This window comes from Biomphalaria glabrata, chromosome 3, assembly GCF_947242115.1.
Source record: "Biomphalaria glabrata chromosome 3, xgBioGlab47.1, whole genome shotgun sequence".
Classification (NCBI taxonomy): domain Eukaryota; kingdom Metazoa; phylum Mollusca; class Gastropoda; family Planorbidae; genus Biomphalaria; species Biomphalaria glabrata.
The window spans coordinates 26224701-26245459 of NC_074713.1; the positions used below are offsets into that span (position 1 = coordinate 26224701).

Consider the following 20759-nt stretch of genomic DNA (forward strand, 5'->3'; position numbering starts at 1 on the left):
TTATGACAAATGAGAGAATAGCAAAATAATTCAGAATGATTCAAAGAGTCCACCGCTGAACAAAGCTTGGTGTTAAAATATCACATTAATTAAAGTAATGCGGAAAAGTGTTTCAAAACTAAGCAGATTTTATTGTAAAAAAAGAGGACACTTATATGCAAAGTTATAGCGTAACTGTAAGACATTCAAAATTTAATCAGGAAAAAGTCTGCCCTGCTATACACTGACTGATAATAACTGTATAGAAAATTGTTGCTGAGTAGAAGCTATTTGATGCTACAAATAAAAGACATTTAAAATGTGCAGTTAGATACAGCAAGTTTCTTTTCAAATATTCATTTTCTTTTTTTTTTTTTATGATAAGAATTGTTACCTAGTTTTCAGGATAGTCATGTTTAGCTAGCTTTGAGAATTTTTTTTTCTTACATTTCTGCTCAGTAAAATCAATGTTGAAACAAGCACAGAGCTTTGAGGCAGGCACCTAAGCAAGCATAGAGGGCCTAACTTGCAAGGGATTTATGAATAGGACAGGACACAAAACAGATTGAAACCTTGATAAGCTAAATGTTACAGCATCAATTTGATGAGTACAGTGAAAAATAAGTTATAGATGTTGAATTGATTGCTAACAACTCTGACTGCTCTACACCAATCATCTATCCATAGTTAACAAACAAAATATCAACTGCTGGGCTACTTACTAAATAACAATATTATAAATAATGTCATTAGTTTCATAATTAAAATATTTAAACTACTAGGCCTATTGCTAGGTAGATATCAAGAAAATCTTCAAAATAAGCATTACTCAAATCTATATTGGTTCACAAAGTTAATGCAATGGTGGAATGTTTGCAAGTTCTATCTAACTGTGGTCTATACACAAAATACAGGGTCATCAAATAAAGGGTCATAGACATTTTCAAATATTATATTTCATAGTTCATTTTTTTTTTTTAAAGGCAAGTTATTGTCCATAAATATAACAAAAGTGTTTTGATCTGAATATTTTACACCAGCATCATAAAAATCAAGACTACTGAATTAAAATTTCAAGAGAGAAAAATAGTTGCAATAACAATAATATATTTAGAGTTTATGTTCAAATGTTTCAACACTTTTTAATGACCCTGTAATCTCTTAGCAAATTAGATCTTGTTGAACATTGTTTTTTTTTCTCACAATAACTTTTAAGATAAACAATTTTTAATTAGAAAAAAGTTACAGAGTTGACAATATTTCATAAGCCTTCAAATCCAAACTTTTGTAGTTTCAAGTTGCCCAAAATATTACATTAAAAGGGGTTTTGAAATAAAGGGCAGTAATTTTTAAAAATTGTTTTTTTTTTATTCTTCAACACAACTAAAGATAACGTCTAAGCTAAATTGATCTTGCAAAACTTATTTTACAACACCAAATGACTTATATGTTCTTTTTTCAAAGATTAAAAAAAATCTTCAAAAATTATCTAATTAAGTAAATTTTCCATTAATTAATATTATAGTATTTCATGTGATACAACTTAGTCAGGTGTCTACTACAATTTTCAGGGATAAGTCTTATAAGAAAGCTAGTGCAGACTTCTGAGAATGTGAATAAACAAATTCTAACCTACAGAGAGCAGATAGAGAAAGAGGAGGGCACTTGATTTTGTGATATGATAAACAACTGCATAGAAAAATCACAACAGATGAATGATAAGGCACAAAACAAATAAACAATCATACACATTTTATTTTCCCAATAAGATCAAGGCACTGTGTTGGGGAATGCTGGACAATGACCTATTGGAAAAGAAACAACACATTGATTTTACAAATAATGAAAATATATTTTATTTGTATAGCCTTGCGTATGGCTGATAGGAAGAGTAGATATTTTTAAATAGTCTTAATCCTTTGAAAATAATATATTGAAACACAGGGGAACCATTTCTTTCTTTATTTAATTTTACAAAATCTAGACTTTAAAACAGTTTTAAGATTATAGTCAATCGTATATAATAAAATGCATTTTCCCCCCCATATTTAGGAATATTTGAGACAAGAAAATAAAACATTAAATTATGTATGTCTGTTCTTAACTAAAACAAATTTTAAATAATTAACAAGAAATAAATCTACTTTATAATGGTTCATTAGATTTTGTATTTTCTATAACAAATCAACCCAATGTCCAACTTACTAAAATAACTTAAGATGAATTTAATATAGATGTGCCAAAAATTATAACCAACCTTATTCACTGAAATAATTTATACAATAAACTAACAGCTATAAAACACAAAGAATATAAATATTATTTTGTATCTCTAGCCTAGTCTTTCTAGATGTCTAGTAACATTTGTATTTTATGGGTAAAACAAAATGTAATATTGCATTTAGTGTTAGTTAAGTGGTTGCCTCAGCACTCCTTCCATGAAGTCTAAAAAAAATTATCAGACAACAATCCAGAAAATATACCATTTAAAAAGTCAGATATCTGATATTGTTGTTTTTTTTTTAATACAGCCTACACAATAACCCCTATTGATATACATAAATTTCTTAGAAATAGATTAAGTTGTATGTAATTTTGAGCACAAACCCCAGAAATAATCAGTGGGAATACACTGTATTTTTTTTTGTTCACTGACTTAATAGACAACACGAATACTGTATACTCTAAGAAACATATTCAGTCATTGATTGATGGAATAATACATTATACAATTTACATGAATATATATCAATATTACTGATAATGTAATAAAAAAGGTATAAATGGGTGTGTAAATATATATATATAATATATATGATAAAATAAGTGAGAGGTTGAAGATTTGTTGAAATATAAACTATTATTTATGATGATATAGCAATCAACATTTGTAATATAGTTAAGATTTTTAAGAAGTGCAAGATGTTTTAACTTGTGGCCTGCAACTATGTTGTTTATTTTTTTATCAGGCCCAATTATTTTTCTTGTCTAAAACCAATGTATAGTATTATCTAAATGAGTGAAGAATACAAGCATTTGACATTAAATACAAATAAAAAAAAAAATACATGCCTAAAAATATTCATACAGTTTAATAATAATTTAATACTAATTACTATTTTTTTTCTTTTAATTAATGACATATTGGTCAAAATAGTTTCACTTCTACATTATTTGAAAAAACAATAACATTCCAACTCACACACAAACAGGACTCTTTTATTCTCAAATTCAATTATGACTTAGATTTGTAAACATATTCCCTGGCGTCAACTCAGTATGAATGCACAATTCATTGCTAGTCTAATGAAAGGTAACATCCAGGGAGATGTCAAGGGGAAGGAGTAAACCAAGGAAGAATAAAGTCACAGCATGAAATAAATAAAGGATATGGCATAAATACAAACTGATAAATACAAAATGATTTGATATGGTCAATGAGTCGACTTTATGAAGGCACACTTTGTAAACCAGCGCTTTTGAAAAATGTCTTTTAAAAAAAACTTCAGTTGATATATATTGCAAGGGCAATTAACATTTACTTTCATTGATATTTTTAAAAATAGGTTTTGATGTTAAACTATTTGAGTAAAGTAGATCAGAGAAATTCTTTCTCTAAATCTGTCACACTGTACTTAGCACCAGAGTTATGATAAACTAAAGGTCTTGTTGCATCCTGATTTTGTCCTTCAACATCAATGTCCAGAAGAGTTTTCTGGTGTGCTATATGAGGGGGAGTGTTTCCAGGAGATAAACGTGACCGACTTGAAAAGTAAGGGGTGCTTTCTTCTCCCACAACTCCACCTCGGCCTCGGCCAGACTCCCGATTTAATCCATAGCCAGGTGAGGCAGGGTATTTGAGGTGTATAGGATAAGCCCTGACTCCACCCACATCTAGAGTTGTAGGGCGCTGAGCAGGCTCTGCACCTGACCTTCGCCTTGGTGGAACTGGCTGCTGTTGATGAGGTGATGATGAGTTGTAATCTGGATGAGGTATTAGGAAATAATCATTATGTGTGTTCTGCCTCGTATCTAGAGGATCAATGTTGGCTGAAGTGTTTGAGGTATTTGAGGGTGTTCTTCTATGTGAGTTGTACAAGCCACTATTACTTAGTTTGCCCATGTCAGCTGGGATAAAATCATCCTCAAAAGTTACAGAGCGCCTCTGCAACTTGTTTGCAGTTTCCTGACCAGCAGGTTTAGAGGATGTATCCAAATTACTCTCTGTTGAAAGCTGGCGGTTGTAAATCACAGTCCTTTCTGTTGTCGGCGTTGATGTTGTAATAGATGCTTCACTCTCAGCAAAGGAAGAGCGATGGGACGCAGTGTAGTTGGTATAGGCAGGCCCAAGAACCTGATTGTTAAAATCACTATCATTAAATGCTGATAAAGGGGGAGTATCTGTCTCCCAGGTCTGAAGACTAGGTCTTTGTCTTGCTTGGACACCATGATAGGTGTGCCAATATCCTGGGGGAGGGGCCTGATAGGACCGAAAGTCACCTTCAGGCTCTATTATGGCATCTCTAACTGCAGCGAGATAAGCATCTCGTCGGTTATTAATATAAGAGTCCCTTTTTTTCATGCTTCTCTCTTCCTCTCCACTGGGCATATGCAAGCTAGGATGAATAGCCCGTGTGTTGGCTATGCCAATATCAAAGCCCATAGCCACAGAAGCTAATATCGTTGACATATGGTAAAAGCTAGAGTCAGTTTTTTTCCCTTTGACAAATGGAGTTGTTGGAGTTGCCACTGGCGTGTGTGGAATGCTTCTTGATTTGGGTGAATCATCTAAATCACCTGGTAGTACATCTTCCTCATCATCTGAATTGGAAAAAGGATAATTAAAATAATTTTTGATATAAAAAAACTTATTAAAAAAAACACAACTTTAACAAAAAACATCACCTCCCCCAAAAAAACAAAATTTCATTTCACATTTCAACAAAAACATTTAAAAACTAAAACACTTGCTACACAATCCTCCCCAACCCCAGCTCCTAATTATTTGTTTAAATGCTACAGTAAGATGACACCGTTGTTCTTCACCATAAAGAGACAATGAAATGAATAAGGTTTTATAAGCAACATCACTTACATAGATAGTTTACTGCTCCAGCTCCAAGATGGCGCAGTGACTTTTCTAAATTAGGAGCACTCTTTGACCATCGCCCATCAGCAAATATAATGGATGAGCGTTGATGCCTATCTTTCTGAACCGAGCTTGGGCCCCAGGTTTTTCCTTTCCTTCCATCTCCTGGTGGATCTGTAAAAAAAAAAAAGGATAATATCAATATATAAAAGATGTCCCTAAAATGATGAGGATCTAACATTACTTCAACAAACTGTGTTATGGTGTGTGTGTGTGTGCATTTCCTAGGTGATATTGAGGAGAGGTTAACCAATTGGTTGGTGGCTGTGTAGTGCAGAATGATGAAATGTGAGCGGATCTGTAAAAATTTATGTTAAGAGAATGATGAAATGTGAGCGGATCTGTAAAAATTTATGTTAAGAGAATGATGAAATGTGAGGGGATCTATAAAAATTTATATTAAGAAAGGCAGACAATCTAAGGTCATGAAAAAGTAAAGAACTGTTTTAGTTGTGAGCTAGATTTCATTTAATATCAGTTTATTTCATTACTATTACTATTATATCTCATCTCAAGTTAAATTTGTGTACATTGTAATAAAAGTTATACGAGTTTTTGTTCACAACAGAAGTGAGTTCAAGTTATTTCAAATTTATTTACTAAAACTATAATACGCTTACATCAGTTCAGTTGTACTAGCTGTTTGAAGCTACAAGCAAATGACAGACCATACAGTGAAATTTAAATATAATTTTTTCCCATTGTGACATATCAATCTATAGGCCTAAATCTCCATATAATTTAACAATTAAAAGCAGTAGAATTTTTGCAATAGCTCAGAAATAGATCAATCATTTCTTTTTAATTGTTCATAGAATACAAAGCAATGAACATCATATAGATCATATTTAATCAATCAAAACCTAGAGAAAATTTATTAGCCTTCAAACTAGAAGCTAATGCTATATTCAGACAAAAAAAAAAACAAACTTACTGGCAATGGCTCTAAAACGAGGGGGAGGGGCTGCATGAGAAGTGGGTGTAACAGGAGGACTATCTGGACTGGTGGCAGTGCTATAGGCTCGCTTATCATAAACTGCTGAATCTTCTTTCTGAACTGTAATGTTATGTCGAAAATCTGAAGATTTTAATAGAATGAAATGTTTAATAACAGTTCAGTCAATGCAGCCTTTTTAAAATGTCAAAAAAATGTATAAAACTAGGATTAACCCTAACTATCACTTTATAATAACTTATTCTAGTATTTATTCATAACACACATTAGGATCATAAGTTTAAATTGTATTTGTCCTTTCTAAAATATCACATCTTCATTAAATAAATAACCAAATTTAGTACATTTTCTTGGGTCACAATGCAAGATTTTGCAGACTTAACTAAGAATTCTTCTGAGCCTGATCTAACATTAAAAAATAATTTTATTACTGTTTGAAAAAAAAAATTTTAATTGCAAATCTCAACAAAATTTAAAACAAATAAAAATGACACTAAACACTGATTACAAAATAAGCCCTTAACACACACCTAATCTGACTATCTGTAATATTGTTAGGAAAATGAAACTGACCGGAAGGTTCACTGATTTTCTTTCCTCCATATTTTAATGCCTTTAATCTGCTTCTTCTACTTTTCCTTTTCTTTGGTGTAGGCTTATGCATTACTTGTTGAAGAATGAGTATATTAAGTTCCCTTTCTAAAAGTTCAATCTCTCTGGCTGCCAGATCTTGTTCTCTACGTTTCAAAGCATCTTCTTGAATTTTCTGCTGAAGCTCGGCTTTAGTGAGTTCCTCTTCCCGACATCTCAGTTCCTGAAATAAAAATAATTTTAAATAAAAAAAAAATCATGATAAATACAAAAATAACTAATTACAAAAATATATATTTTTAATTTATGCTTAAAAATAAAATAAAAAAACAACAACAACCTTTTCTCTGCTTCGCAATTCATCAAACATTTGTTCAATTTCATGACGCCAATCTTCCTGCATTGTGTGAAAGGAATCATGTGGAGTGGTTACAAAAGGAGATGTTGCAATAACCTGAAGTCGTTGTAAAATTTCATAAAAAGTTGGTCTCTCATGAGGCTCTTGATGCCAACAATCTAGAAAAAAAAAGGAAAGATTCTGGATAACGTAGTTTTTACTTTCATCTAATGTTGAATAATTTAAAAAACAACTTTGAAGTTTTTAGAACCAAAACGTTTTTGTTTATTTGGGTATTGTCTGTAGACATTCTTTTTTTCCACCTTCATTAATACCAAAGCAGAAAAAAAAACAACCAATCCAATCACACTCTCTAACTTTAAAAAGAAATACAAAAAAATATTTTTTTAAAGAAATGCTAGGGTTAGGAATAGAATGAATATATTTTAACGTTGATAATAATAATGGTTAGCAAAAAAAAAAAAAACAAAAAAAAAACAAACAACACATTTAAGTAAGTGAACCACTGTTTATCAGCCCTTAAATGTCAGTCCAACTGACTGCATGACAATTCAATATAACATAATTATTATTATTATTTTTTAAAAATAAAACCCAACAAACAATGGAAGAATGGGTAATGCAAATATTATATTTTACAAAGAATATTGCAATCCTTAAATATTATAACTCATTTTAACTATATGTTTGAATAATTTGTTTTTCATATCTCGTCTTTTTTTTAAAAATAAAGCCCATAAAGAAAAAAAGAATGGGTTATGCCACGACTGTATTTTAACATGACATTATTGTTCTTTACATTTTCATTTACAGACTGTTTTAGCATGATATAACAGTTCCAAGAGACAAGGGGCTTGGATTTTAAACAAACTAAAATTTTGATCTCCAGGTTTAAAAATAGTGAACAAATCAAAGAAATACCAACCTGCCATGAGCTGTGAAAACATGGCTGGACATGTAGATGGTATTGGAAGAGTAAGTTTGTTGACCGCTACACCGTAAGCCACACCCAATGCATCGATGCCCTTGTACGGTGTTTCACCAGTAAGCAGTTCCCAGAGTACAACTCCATAACTAAACGATAAAAAAAAAAGTAAATAAAAAAATATGCACTTAAAGTTTTAACAGAAAGACATAGTACACAATATATTAATTAAAACACACACAAAAAAGAACATATGAAAAGGACAGAGTGCACAGTGCACACAAATGTGGAAGTGGCTTCTATGGGTCAATCCTACTCACACATTATGTTACACAAAGACCCAGCAATACTCACACATAAAGTTACACTTATAATTAAATCACGTAATTACAATAGTGATGACCAATTAACCAACAGGAGACTATTATTATTGCTATCTGACTTTGAGAAAAAGTCTTGCTGAAGTTGCAAATAATTTAGATGCCATTTAGATATATATATATATATATATATATGTGTGTGTCTTTTTTATTTTGTTTTTTCAAATGTTGATACATTATACATACATGTGTTGTTATGCTACGATTAGGAATTAGTTATTTTTTTCGTAAATAGGGAAAGTTTTGACTTAGAGACAATGATGCAACCAGTAAAAACAAGACTAGGTTTTGAGAAAGAATAGCGAAATATCAACCGATGTAAACAGACTACTCTTGGCGGCTTAAGGAGCTTTTTATAAACGTAGAGATTTAGCTTAACGACATTCGACCCTTCTCTTCGTTATTATTAATTTCTTGTTGGATATTCAATATATTTGATTTTGCTATTTTAGAGTTCCCTCCTCTTGACTTATCTACATAATACACAGTATGGAAGCACCTAACAGTATACAAGCTTTAAAAACATCTAGGGCCTGCTTTTGGAAAATCATATTTAATGTAGATTCTACACTTGCATCAATGAAAATACTGAACACAAGATGAAGTAGATTGTACATAATGTTATAAACTTGGTGGTGGCACAGAGAGGAGTAGTGGTGTGTGTGTAGTTAGCTGACGCAAATCGCCCCAGGCCAGCGCTAGGCGAGCGGTCAACCGTGACGAGTTATGACGGTCAGCTGAGTCAAGTGTCAACAGGACGGTTCGGGAAGGATCGCCGTCGTGAACAGATCTCAGGGGCGTCACGAGAGTTGTAGTCATCTGACCACCTAGAAACGTCGAGCGGCGTTCTGTCCGGTTCGAGAAGGCTAGTAGGGACCCTATAAAAGAGCAGAGGTGTCGCAGTCAAGACGGTCGAGAAAAGGGGCTCAATACAGCGAGGTTCACGGCAGCGGTTCAGAGCCCGAGTCACAACGTCCCGATCTACAGTTTGTTACAACGGCTCAGTACAAGTCCGAGGCAAGACAGAGAGAGGCCAGTGCAAGACTTGATACGGCGGAACGGTGTTATCGGAGAGATATTTGTTATCGCAGAGCTATTTGTACTGTTCTACGTGCTGCCAATTGTACAGTATTGGCTGTTATTTATGGACATTAAACCTTTACATTATTTTGGAGCCCTGACTTGTCAAGTTCTTTAAGTTGGTGGTGTATGGTGCAGTTTGCAGAGAGCCTGGATAGTGAGATTCGTAACAATAATATGGATATAAAGGAGATTAAACCACACACGGAAGGAAATGCCACTGCCATCTTGTTTTTAAAAAAAAAAAGGCTTTTGAGGGTTTTAAAGCATGACAGATAGCTTTAGTACAATAGCAGCTCTATAAAATTCTTATTTAAAATAGGGGCGCACAGGATAGTCGCTCCGGCTTCTGCCGAATATTTAGCCTTTTTTCACTATTTGGATCCTGTCGAATATCACTGCCGGATAGTTGGCCGAATAGTAAAAAGTACACCTATTTGATATGCACAAAGTGGACCTTGTTCCATCAATGTCTGTTATAAAATGCATGAATGTTTATATTAAAACATAATAATGTGCTTAAAAAGAGGGCCTCTATGAATATGCACAAACATCTTTTATTATAAAGACAGGGCGTATAAATATAAATGAAACTTAACATTATAAATGCGCTTTACATACATAGCAGCAATGGCTGGCATTTTCATTTTGTCTTGACCTTTGAGCGGCTAGTTAACATGTTAAGATGTTATATTCTTTGACTATGTCACGCTGTCTAGCTGTGCGGGTATACCTCCAGAGGTAGAGATGAACAACTCCCACCTCCTTTTTATTTGTTTAGTCCATCACATTGAGTTCACTGATAGACATGTGACAAGTCAAAATATGATGGACGTAGGTTTAATGTCAGCATATTGACACTCTCTAGAGGTCACGCCGTACGAAGAAACTGAGTTTGTTTACTTGGTAGTAAATCTTTAGTAGGAGGGTGGACTTCAAGCCACACCTCTATACAGATAATCAGGTATATCTCCAGAGGAAGAGATGAACAACTCCCACCCCCTTTTATTTGTTTAGTCCATCACATTGAGTTCATTGATTGACAGGTGACCACAAGTCAGATACGATGGACAGGGGCACATGAGGGAACTGAGTTTGTTTACTTGGTAGTAAATCTTAATTAGGGGGCTGGACTTCAAGCCACTTCTCTACCAACCCCTACACGGATAACCGGACAATGAATTTGCTTATTTAGAGAAATATCTCAATCACGTGGCTGGACTAGAGGCCACACCTCTTACAGTGTGCCGAGTTACTAGGATATAAATCTCAGTAAGCTGGACTAAAGAACACACACCTAAACGAGTGACCTTTTGCTACACAGAACAAACACAAATCATATCCAAGTAAGCCAGTAACTAATTATTTTGTAGAAAAAAGTACAGGCTCAGATTTGTGTATATTAGCGTAAAAGACACGAACAAGCCTATCTTTAAAGGAAGAGAGCTTAACACCCATTAATTTTATTTATTTAGTCCTTGTCACTCACTTTACTGATAGACATTGACCATTTTAAATCCAGAATGGAAAAACACAACGTGCTAAGGAAGCATACTACACTGTAAATAAATATTATGGTTGATTTACTTTTCCTAACACCCATAACACACAGAAACCACGATAAAATCAGTAATAATTAATGAAGATGTTTTTTTTACATAGGCCTACATTCTTTGCCTTTAATGTTTCTTACATACGTTCTTAGCACAATAAAATAAAACAAAGATTTGTGTGCGTGTGTATTTTTTGCCTTGTATGAAACCCTTTAGAAAGAAAGCTAATTTGATTGTTTAATTCTATTGACTTATTATATAACGGAAAAGCTTACAGTACAGTAACGTTTAACATTGCATAAATAATATTGCTAATAATAAAATATTGTTTACCTCAAATGGATTAATCTAAAACAATAAATATTGACATACAACGCTTCAGATTTCAACTATTAAATAACAGCTACTATCACTATTAAGCCCTTGAAGCCAGAACCAGAAGCGGTCCTTGGATTTTAAATAACAAGCATGATGATCACACATTGATCAGTTGTTGGTCTGAAATTCGTGAACACATAGGCCTACATCAACCCACTATACAAGCCCGATAGCACTTTACTTTTGAGAGATTAACATTAGTAACATTAGTAACTAGTAACATATATACTTACATATTTTACATTGACCCTTCCCCACACACCCTTTACTGTTAAGCTTTAATTTATCAATCAGTAACAGAGTTTAAAACAATAAGGTATATAAAAGGAAAAAAAATAATGCAAATATAGGTACATGTAATTTAACAGTTTTGTAAAATGTTAAGCAACACAAGCTATTACAAGACATGTAGGTATCCGGCTCCAGCTGAATTAAAAAAAGTACTATCTGGTGCACCCCTAGTTAAAAATGATTTTTTTTCCATAGTAACTTAAAAATGTGTTGGTTTCTTACCTCCAGACATCACTCTTTTTTGAAAATCTGGACAATTTGATGACCTCCGGTGCCATCCAAGCATAGGTTCCAGCAGCACTCATCCGAGTTGTTTGCTCCACTTCCCTTGCCAATCCAAAATCTGTAATTTTCAGATTTTTCTGACCCAAATCGCCACTATCCACTGATTCTTTTAACAAAACTATTAGAAAAAGATAAAAGTATGGTAAGAAAAAAAAATGTATATTATAATATCATTAGAAGTGGTAGCAATTTAAAAACTAATCAAGTGAAAGCAAAAAAAAAAAAAAAAAAAACTAAAATGAAGTCAGCAGATTGAGTGCTGAAACAAATAATGAATATTAAGAGGTGAAGAAAATATGGTGTAACATAGGAAAGTTATGACACAGACCTCTGACATTACACTATGACCAAGCAATGACAATAGTATCAAGCTAACAGTTGACTCTCTTTTTGTACTCGAGTACTGCTATTATGTCATGTTTATTCATCATTTGTTTCACCTTTGATGTTCAATGACTGTGACATGAGTTATTTTGTAAAAGGAATAAACAGGTCTCATATTTTGAGTATTGTGTAAAGATCTAGAACAGTTGGGAAAAAATGTGGCACCCCTGAGTCTCTGCTTCACTTTACCTGGGGGCTATTTTTAAAATATAGTAAAAATAATGTAAAATAATAACCAGATTTAAAATTTAATGCGAAGATAAGTTCTACTTAGGATAACAAATAATTGTGGAAACTGACTAGGAAGCAAGCAGAATTCACAGAGATTAATCTATGGTCATATGTGCAGTCTCTTCCCATTTTGTGTCTATAGTTTATAGGTATTTCATGAAAGTATGACACATTACTATATAGAGATATGGAGAGGATCTATAAGATATTTTAGAATTGCTTTTAAATTAAAATAGAATTTATATTGTAATTATAATTCTGCTTTTGAGCTGATGCTTAATGGTGTGCACCATCTTGATGAGAGAAAAAAGAGACAACTAAGATCTGCTCATTTGTGTGATGATTTGGGTCCAAGGCAGAAATGAAAGACAGATCTGTGTCCTGTTTGATGCTGTCTCTATTTGCTTTCCTTTATTATTCTTTTAGTTAACTTGTAAGTGTAATTGTTCATTCCTTTTGTTGAGTACTTGGCTTAAATTACTACTTCTTTGATTACATTTGTGAAGCCAAGTTTGTATGCAAACTGGTGAATGTGTGTATGAGGGAGGGTTTCATTTCAAGAAGATCTATTTGAAAAATGCAATGGCAATGCCTTTGTCAAAGAACATATTTTCAGAGAGAATTTCAGTATATTTATAATGTACATGACATAGAGATGGATGTTCAACACATTTAAATTTATATAATATATTTTTAAACTAATGTTAATTTTTAATCTTTATATTTTACAGAGGCGTAGCTAGGAATTTGCAATCATTTGGGGGTCCGGGGGCATTTTGCGTAATGTTTAATATTTGATGCAAAAAAACTCATTTGGGGCCCCCCCTCAAGTGGGGGCCTGGGAGGATTTTTAAATTCTCCCCCTCTCTCCCCCCACCCTAGCAATGCCTCTGATATTTTATGATAGTTTGATAAATAATCTTTTTTGTGTTACAAAGTAATTATAATTTCAGAAGTAAAAGCATCATTCAAAACAAATACTGACTCATTATGAGCACTAAATGATAAATTTTTAACATCAGTAGAGTTGATTTGAGTTAAAATCAAACTGCAATTTAATTGACCAGCCACTCATTAGTACAACAGAAGCCCAAATTGCCAATCATGATGTACTCATGTGATAAAGAATGTAATGCAATTGTCAAGTTATATATGACCAAAGTATCTTAAAAAATGTCAAAATTTTAAGTAAGACCATAAAATGAACTCAGTAGACAATATTAACATTTTTTATGAAAAGTTTGTCTGTATACTTTTCTTACATCTTCCATAATATTTGTAAGGTCTAAAACAGCAAACATGATCTATTGAATATAAAATACATCTATACAGCACAGTGAATATCATACTTACTATTGCTTGATTTAAGATCTCTATGTACGAGAGTCAATGGTGCCAACTCATGAAGATAATGCATCCCGTTAGCTATCTGTAATGCCCAATTCACTAGAATTTCTGGAGGTATTTGTCGCCCACCTAGCACCCTATTCAATGAGCCACCTGCCGCATACTCCATCACCAGACATAAATTTGGAGTTTTTAAACAAACTCCTCTCAATGCTGCAATATTTACATGGTTCAGAAGCCAGAATAATTTGGCCTCCTTCCTCACATTTTCAATTGTTACACTAATTGGCTCATCTGGGTCCTGACGAGCTGCTTTTATAGCAACAGTTTCATTACGCCATTTCCCTTTGTAAACTTTTCCAAAGCCGCCAACTCCTATTACTTCCTCCAAATCAAGCTCCTCAAAATCAATCTCAAATGGCCTATCTTTTGATTTAATTTCAGGTGGTAGTTTATCTACATTCAGCTGAGAATCTTTGGCAACAAAGTTACTAGGGAAAATCCCAACTTTCCCTTCAGCTCTTCCCATCCACCAGCCATCATCTCCTGAATCCACAGACAGAACCTGAACCCTGGTTCCCCTGCGTAGTGTGAGCTCGTCTTCTCTGGCTGCTTCATAGTCGAAAATCGCAGTCCATAAAGGACTTTGATCATTTTCATCTCGTCGACCCCGCCGATCAGCAAACCGCGATGGTTCCATCGATACGGCCAACACACTCTTGTGTCGCATTCGATGGAATTACGCTACAATTAGCAAGCATCAAAATGTTATTATTTTGATGCATAATAGTAGATCCACCCCACAACCTGGGTGGAAAGACCCAAACATTATTATTCCGCATAAATTTCATGTATCAAATCAGTCAGGGTGAGACTAAAAATGTAAACAATAGGAAACAAAGCCATTTTCATATCGGTTAGCACAATATAAATCCATTACTTTTACAGAAATGTTCATTTTTAGAAATCACTTTCGACACCTTTGTTGGGATTCTGATAAAACAGCCGCCATATTGATGTACTTTGACCTTGAAATTTTCATTTTTTTGAATAATTTTTATTCCACAAATTATTATTTCTAAATCTTTTTGATAAAAAAATGACACAAAACATTCTTGATAATTTTCAATGATTACGTTAGCTAAGCCCTCGTCATTCGACCGGTTTTGATAGGCTTTTTTGTTAAGACTTCGTCATTTCTCGCAACATACGGTGACTTGTGTGATTTATCACAATAATGGCTGTTTACATGGGTTGTTGTGTAGATTGAAAACAAGGAAGACCAACTAATATTTAATTATGTGACCTAAAGTTAAAGGGGTTTAAAAAAAGAATATTCTCAGGGGATGATATTGACTTTTTTGGTTTAGGTCAATGGGATCTCATATACTGGATATTCTTCGCCAAGGGATATGGGCATCTCTAACTGGAGGCTGGTTCTACGATCCTCAACAGCAGGTTTTTTGCAACACTTTTCATCTCTACCTATGGGTGTTCCTTCTTGCTTTTCCTCTTATTGTATATTCAGTAAGTATAATTTTTACCAAAGTTAATATAATCTAATCGCATAGAGAAGTCTAGATCTATATAGATGTAAATTATTTAATTAAATTATAGAATCTCTACCAAATTATTGCCAAATGGAAATTAGAATCTAGAAATACTAGAATCAATTAAATTAATCATTATTAATGATTCAATATTGATAATATTCTTCAATGAATTCATCAATATATCAATTCAATATTATAATGATTATGAATATCAATAATCATCATATTATATAATATATAATATTAATAATATATTATCTAGACTCTAAGATTCTATCTAGAATTAGATCTAGTATTAATAGATTATTATAGTCTGAGTCTGATATAAAAGTTCCCCTTTCAGAGTCAGACTTTGGCTTGTGTTCTATCTACTTAAAGTTAAATCCACTAAATCTAGCCAATCTAGTGCAGATGATGTAAAGATCATCTGTTTCTATATAGATGGCCGTTAACAAGCTAGGCTTAGGGTGCCACGTGGCCAGCACAATGACCAACCACCTTCACTTTTCTCCAACTAGTGTCAGGTACACTGGTGGATCCAGGGGGGGCAGCAGGGGCGATCGCCCCCTCCCTCTGCTGACCTCCCCCCTCCCAAAAGGGGGAGGGAGGACAGACGAATTTTAACCATCGTTCTGTTGATGTCATATGCTGACCAAAACAGGCCTACTACAAGAGGTCTCTCTTAAGATGAAGATAATATTACGATAAATACGCCTAGTAAAGATTTACTAACTCTACTTGTTCCTCGATTGTCAGTCACACTTCAGGATCGGCCCTTGCCCCCATGTTACGTTATTTTATCTAATTTGACCTGCCTTTTTTAATAGGATGAATAATGAGCTGTAGATGCCTCCTAATTAGTCTATATCTTATAATATAATACCAATACCTATACTATTTAATAGTACCTAGACTATAGTCACTATATCTATAGATACTATAGAATAGTCTGTCACTATATCTATAGATACTATAGTCTGTCACTATCATATAATATATAATGCGCAAAAATAAAGGGAACTATACTCTATAGTACTATGGAGGATGTCTGTATAGTCCAGATCTAGTTATAAACTAGTAATATTTTAAACATATTGACTACATTTTGAAACAAAATTATATAGTGAATACAATTATTTAGGATTGGATGCATAACCATTTGATTCAGCACTCATCCTTTGCATTAAAAGACTATATTTATGCCTTTTTAAACTAAAATGTTTTTTTTCTATTTAAAATTGTCCCATATGACTTAAAAACCAAATCTTTTTTGTTTTAAATCAATATTTTTCTTAATTATACATTATATCTAGTTGTAATATCAGCGAATATAAGCAAAAATACTTTTCATTTCCTTGTAGACATTAGAGGCTTCTATATTGGTATGGAGCCTTTACAGTGTGGCAATTGGAGTTTTGTTTGGCATCATCAAGGTGATAAACTACAGGCTGCACCACTTATTTGATACTGGCGAGGCAGAAGAGGAGTTGCCTGCTGAGGATGGTGATAGGTCTGCCTCTGTGGAAAAAGAAGAAGAAGGAAAGAGGTTTGAATTATAGCATGAACAGAGGGCTACTTTTGACAAATGTGTATAAAACTATAGCCTGAATTTTTAAAAATTTGAAGCTTTGTTTTTAATTATAATAAGGCAAACTTTATAATGAATCAAAACATTGTCCGCAGTGGCGGGGACAGCAAAGAGAATGAGTACATTGAAATGGCTAGCTTGGGTAACTTATTGGCTGGCGGAGATCATGGTCGACCTCTGAGTACTGTTTCCTCTCAATTAGAAATGGGTAAAGATTACTCAAATGAGCCTTTGCCATCCCCTGTTGTTGCCAGCCTAGCTCAAGGAGGTAATACTTCACTACAGTGTACGTAGGCTTAGTTTTTGTCTTATGAATGGTTACATATTATAAAGATTCACATATTTTTTTACCCTGCCTTGGGCACTTCATACTTTTGTTAATTTGTAAAAGTTTACTTAAAATACACATATGTAACAAACACTGAGTTTATTCAGATATTGAAGCAGCCCTAAAATAGTACCATCTGGAATTCAAAGTTTTTGACTTAGAAAATGTATTCATGTAATGAATTGTTCACCATGAAATAATGATATCTGAACAATTCAATGCAACCTCAGACAGTTTGAGTTAAATAAGAATTTTCTCTGCAAACTTCAATATTATTAAGAGAGGACCTGTCTAGAAAACAATTCATAAATAAAATATATCCACTTGTTTCCTTTCCACAACACAAGATGACCAAACACTTATTCAAGTTCACTATTGAAAAAAACAACAACACAGTACCCAATGATGACTTTTTTTTTAAATTTAATGCCGATTTTAATACTTCAGCTAAAGCTCCATTGGCCAAGTTGGATGGTGATGACATCACAATGGGAGGATCAAGCAGAATCTCAAATAAGTTAGACAATTCTAGCAGTGGGAATGGTAAATTAACATTTTATTTTGAAGACAATAAAATTTTTTATTAAGATAATTATTCAAGGATTAATAATGTGTGTGTGTGTGTAGAAAAAAGTATAAAAGAAATTAAAAACTTGTAGGCTCTTTGTAAATTAGTTATTAAATATACTATTCCCTGTTTTTCTACAAAAATTGTAACTTTTCTTTGCCAAGTTTTGTCTTTTTTTTTTTTTAAGTAATGAAATGAAAACATGAAATACTAGTCATCTTTTTGTTTCTGTTATTAGATGATGAAGATTCTGCTGACCAAGATGAAAACATTCCTCACACCATAACAACTCAGGCTGACATAGAACCCATGCCCATTTGTTCTAGTGCTTCAGCAGAGGTCCAGTCAATTGAACCATCTAAAGCACAGAACTCAAATGACCTTGGACAGGGGTATATTCTTGGAACTCTTGAAATGGCCAAGCTGGTAGCAGCCATGGATGAACAAGGTAGTCCCCATGCTACCTTGAAAAGAAATGAGTCCCTGGAAAGTTCTAAGCCACCAGATAGTTTACCTCAGTCAAATTCAGGGACATCTCTCGGGGTTGAAAATCATTTGAAACAAAGCAAGTGGAAAGCGTCTACGCAGCATCCAAGTTGCAGTGGGGAAGCTAAAAGGTCAGGGACACCTAAATTGAGGATGAGAAAAGAACGTAAAGCTGTAAGGCGAAGCAAGAGCACAGCTGAGTGGTGCCCTCCTGCCAAATCAGCAACTAAAGTAAAACTGTCCTCGCAATCTTTAAACATGCATGAACATTCTAATCGCAGGGTACCTGTCCAACAGATGTCTACATCCAGTAATAGTGACTGGTAAGTTCATTAACAAATTACTTTGTTAATCCACATTGTTTTTCTGCAAAGTAAGTAAGGAAGAACATTCTTATTCCTACAAACAACAAAAAGCCATTTCAAAAAAATTGTTTAAAAGTCAGTTGAAAGCATTAGAACATGGATGAAAAGGTCATGGTTTTAAAATCCAAAGATGTTAGTATTCTGAATTGAAGGTACATTAATTTTAGTTGGCCTAGCTCTAATTAAAATGCTGTTGATTTCTCTATGAGGCTGTGATAATGTGTAAAAGTACCTTGTTTCTAGCAGCATCTTGTAGCTGACAAAATGAACTGCCTTTTTTTTTTTCATAACACATACTAAGCTCATCATCCAGGAAAATAATTCTCAACCTTAGAGATTCAAACTCTAAGACTTAAGCTAAGCATCTATTTTGTTACAACTTTTGTTTCCGATTCCTACCAGGTCTCAAGAAATTAAATATACTTAATTATATTTTTATATTCTTTTGTTAGTCTGAAATTATTGGACAATTTTTTACCTACTCCATAATAAAAAGAATTAGTATGATTATAATTATCATATAGATTTTACAGAATTCTCCGATCTAGCTTTGTTATAATTCTCAGGTCAGATGTTAGTATTGGAGAGGTGGAGCTCCCTGACCTGTCCTCGACATATGAAGGTCATAATGAGCTGATCCTTTCACTTAGCCATCACCGTAAACTGAACTTGAGCACAGGGGAATCATCTGGCTCCACCCTAGTGGCCCAGGGACATCATGACAGGCCAGATAGCCCTCATCCTAACTCCATCCATTCTGTTCCCTACAGGTCCCGTAGCAGAACCTCTTCATCCTCATCTCCCTTACATCAGGACTGTGTTCCCTACATATATAACATCTGGCCACACAAAAACGAGGATGCTGACAGTGACTCATTAACATCAGGAGGTAAGTTTTTTAATGTTAAAATATGTATAATCACCATTGCAGGAAATGGTAATGGTAATATGTTTTACTAACTATAAAATGCTTCCAATGGCAAGCATCTCAAATAGCCTCCAACAAACAGTCATATTCCTGGCATTTATATGTGGTTCAAGTATTGAGTCCATTGGAAATATTATCAGTAACAGAAGAAGGGCAAAGGCTAGTTGCTGATGCCGAAGCCAGTAAGCTTTGGGCAGGAGGTCTCGATAGCCTTGGCTGGCTTCCCACCTAGGATAGGAAAACACTGAATTTAAACTTCTCGAAAATGGAAAAGGCTTTAGGAGTCAACCCTGAGAAAAAATCAGGAGCCAGCTACCCTTAGGCAGCTTGCAGCAAACAGTACTTCACCCTGGTAGAGCCTGCATTGCCACTGATCACAAACTGTAGTGGCACTTGCCGTTTCTGGATAGATAAGTTGTTTTGAGAGGGGGAGGAATGTCAGCTTGTGTTGAGACTAGGTTTGGTGCTAGCCTGTGCATATTTACATACTTAGACTAAGATACACAAACAAGGTATATCTTTTGATTTGTTTTTTTCAGGGGCAGATATGTGCTCACACAGTACAGAGTCCAGTAGTTCAGCCAACATAGAACCCCATCTTACAAGCATAAAGCCAGCCAAAGATTTGGACTTGACCACACCCAGCAGCCCCTCTGCAGAAGATTTGGCTTTCATGCGAAGTCAAGGAGCTATTCCAAAAAAAATCAGGTCCAAATCTGCTCGCCAGACCAATCCACTGAAAGGTTACTACATTTTATCTGATTGGTCTAACTTAAAATGAGCTTATCCCATTTTGAACCTCCCACATTAGAGAGTCCCTTAGGATTACTGATTAGTAAAACAAAATAGATTTTATGATTGGAATACTATTTTAGCTCATTCAGTTGATCTTAAGTAAAACCATTTTGTGTGTCACTGTGCTGACCAATGGTAGATTATTTTAAAATTGAATGTCAAAGTCCTAGAGGTCTATGTGGCAGGTGATTCAGTGATCTCTTTGGTCAACAGTTTGAACCAAGCCACTTTGTCCTAAAAAATTGAACATAGCCATTAGAGC

At 34.0% G+C, this 20759-nt stretch overlaps 2 protein-coding genes across 6 annotated transcripts in view; one reads left to right on the forward strand and one right to left on the reverse strand.

Moving 5' to 3' along the window:
* Window positions 1-338: 338 nt before the first annotated feature.
* LOC106057001 (mitogen-activated protein kinase kinase kinase 11-like) lies at window positions 339-15044 on the reverse strand. Its single transcript, XM_013213998.2, has 8 exons — window positions 13893-15044; window positions 11862-12042; window positions 7958-8106; window positions 7015-7190; window positions 6657-6897; window positions 6063-6206; window positions 5075-5242; window positions 339-4800 (listed from the first exon to the last, which is right to left on the reverse strand). Exons 1-8 carry the CDS (start codon window positions 14614-14616, stop codon window positions 3578-3580), a joined length of 3006 nt encoding a protein of 1001 aa, XP_013069452.2. The 5' UTR covers window positions 14617-15044; the 3' UTR covers window positions 339-3577.
* A 76-nt stretch (window positions 15045-15120) lies between these two features.
* Window positions 15121-20759, forward strand: part of LOC106057000 (pecanex-like protein 1) — a 34028-nt gene continuing 28389 nt past the window's right edge. For 3 of the 5 annotated variants that reach the window (XM_056024259.1, XM_056024261.1, XM_056024263.1), the window contains exons 1-7: window positions 15121-15413; window positions 16801-16985; window positions 17123-17313; window positions 17803-17898; window positions 18162-18732; window positions 19341-19663; window positions 20242-20445. In XM_056024259.1, the coding sequence (XP_055880234.1) occupies window positions 15261-15413; window positions 16801-16985; window positions 17123-17313; window positions 17803-17898; window positions 18162-18732; window positions 19341-19663; window positions 20242-20445 (1723 nt within the window). In that variant the 5' untranslated portion in view covers window positions 15121-15260. The remainder of the gene's footprint in view (window positions 15414-16800; window positions 16986-17122; window positions 17314-17802; window positions 17899-18161; window positions 18733-19340; window positions 19664-20241; window positions 20446-20759) is intronic. The other 2 variants (XM_056024262.1, XM_056024260.1) reach the window with 2 other exon arrangements.

What these genes read in the sequence shown, in the direction of transcription:
- LOC106057001 (XM_013213998.2), bottom strand. Translation starts at nt 14,616, where the DNA reads ATGCGACACAAGAGTGTGTTGGCCGTATCGATGGAACCATCGCGGTTT. An exon ending in GTTTTCACAGCTCATGGCAG is followed by an intron (nt 7,191 to 7,957) that starts GTTGGTATTTCT and finishes TTTTTTTTCTAG; the next exon opens with ATTGTTGGCATCAAGAGCCT. An exon ending in GAAAATCAGTGAACCTTCCG is followed by an intron (nt 6,207 to 6,656) that starts GTCAGTTTCATT and finishes TAAAATCTTCAG; the next exon opens with ATTTTCGACATAACATTACA.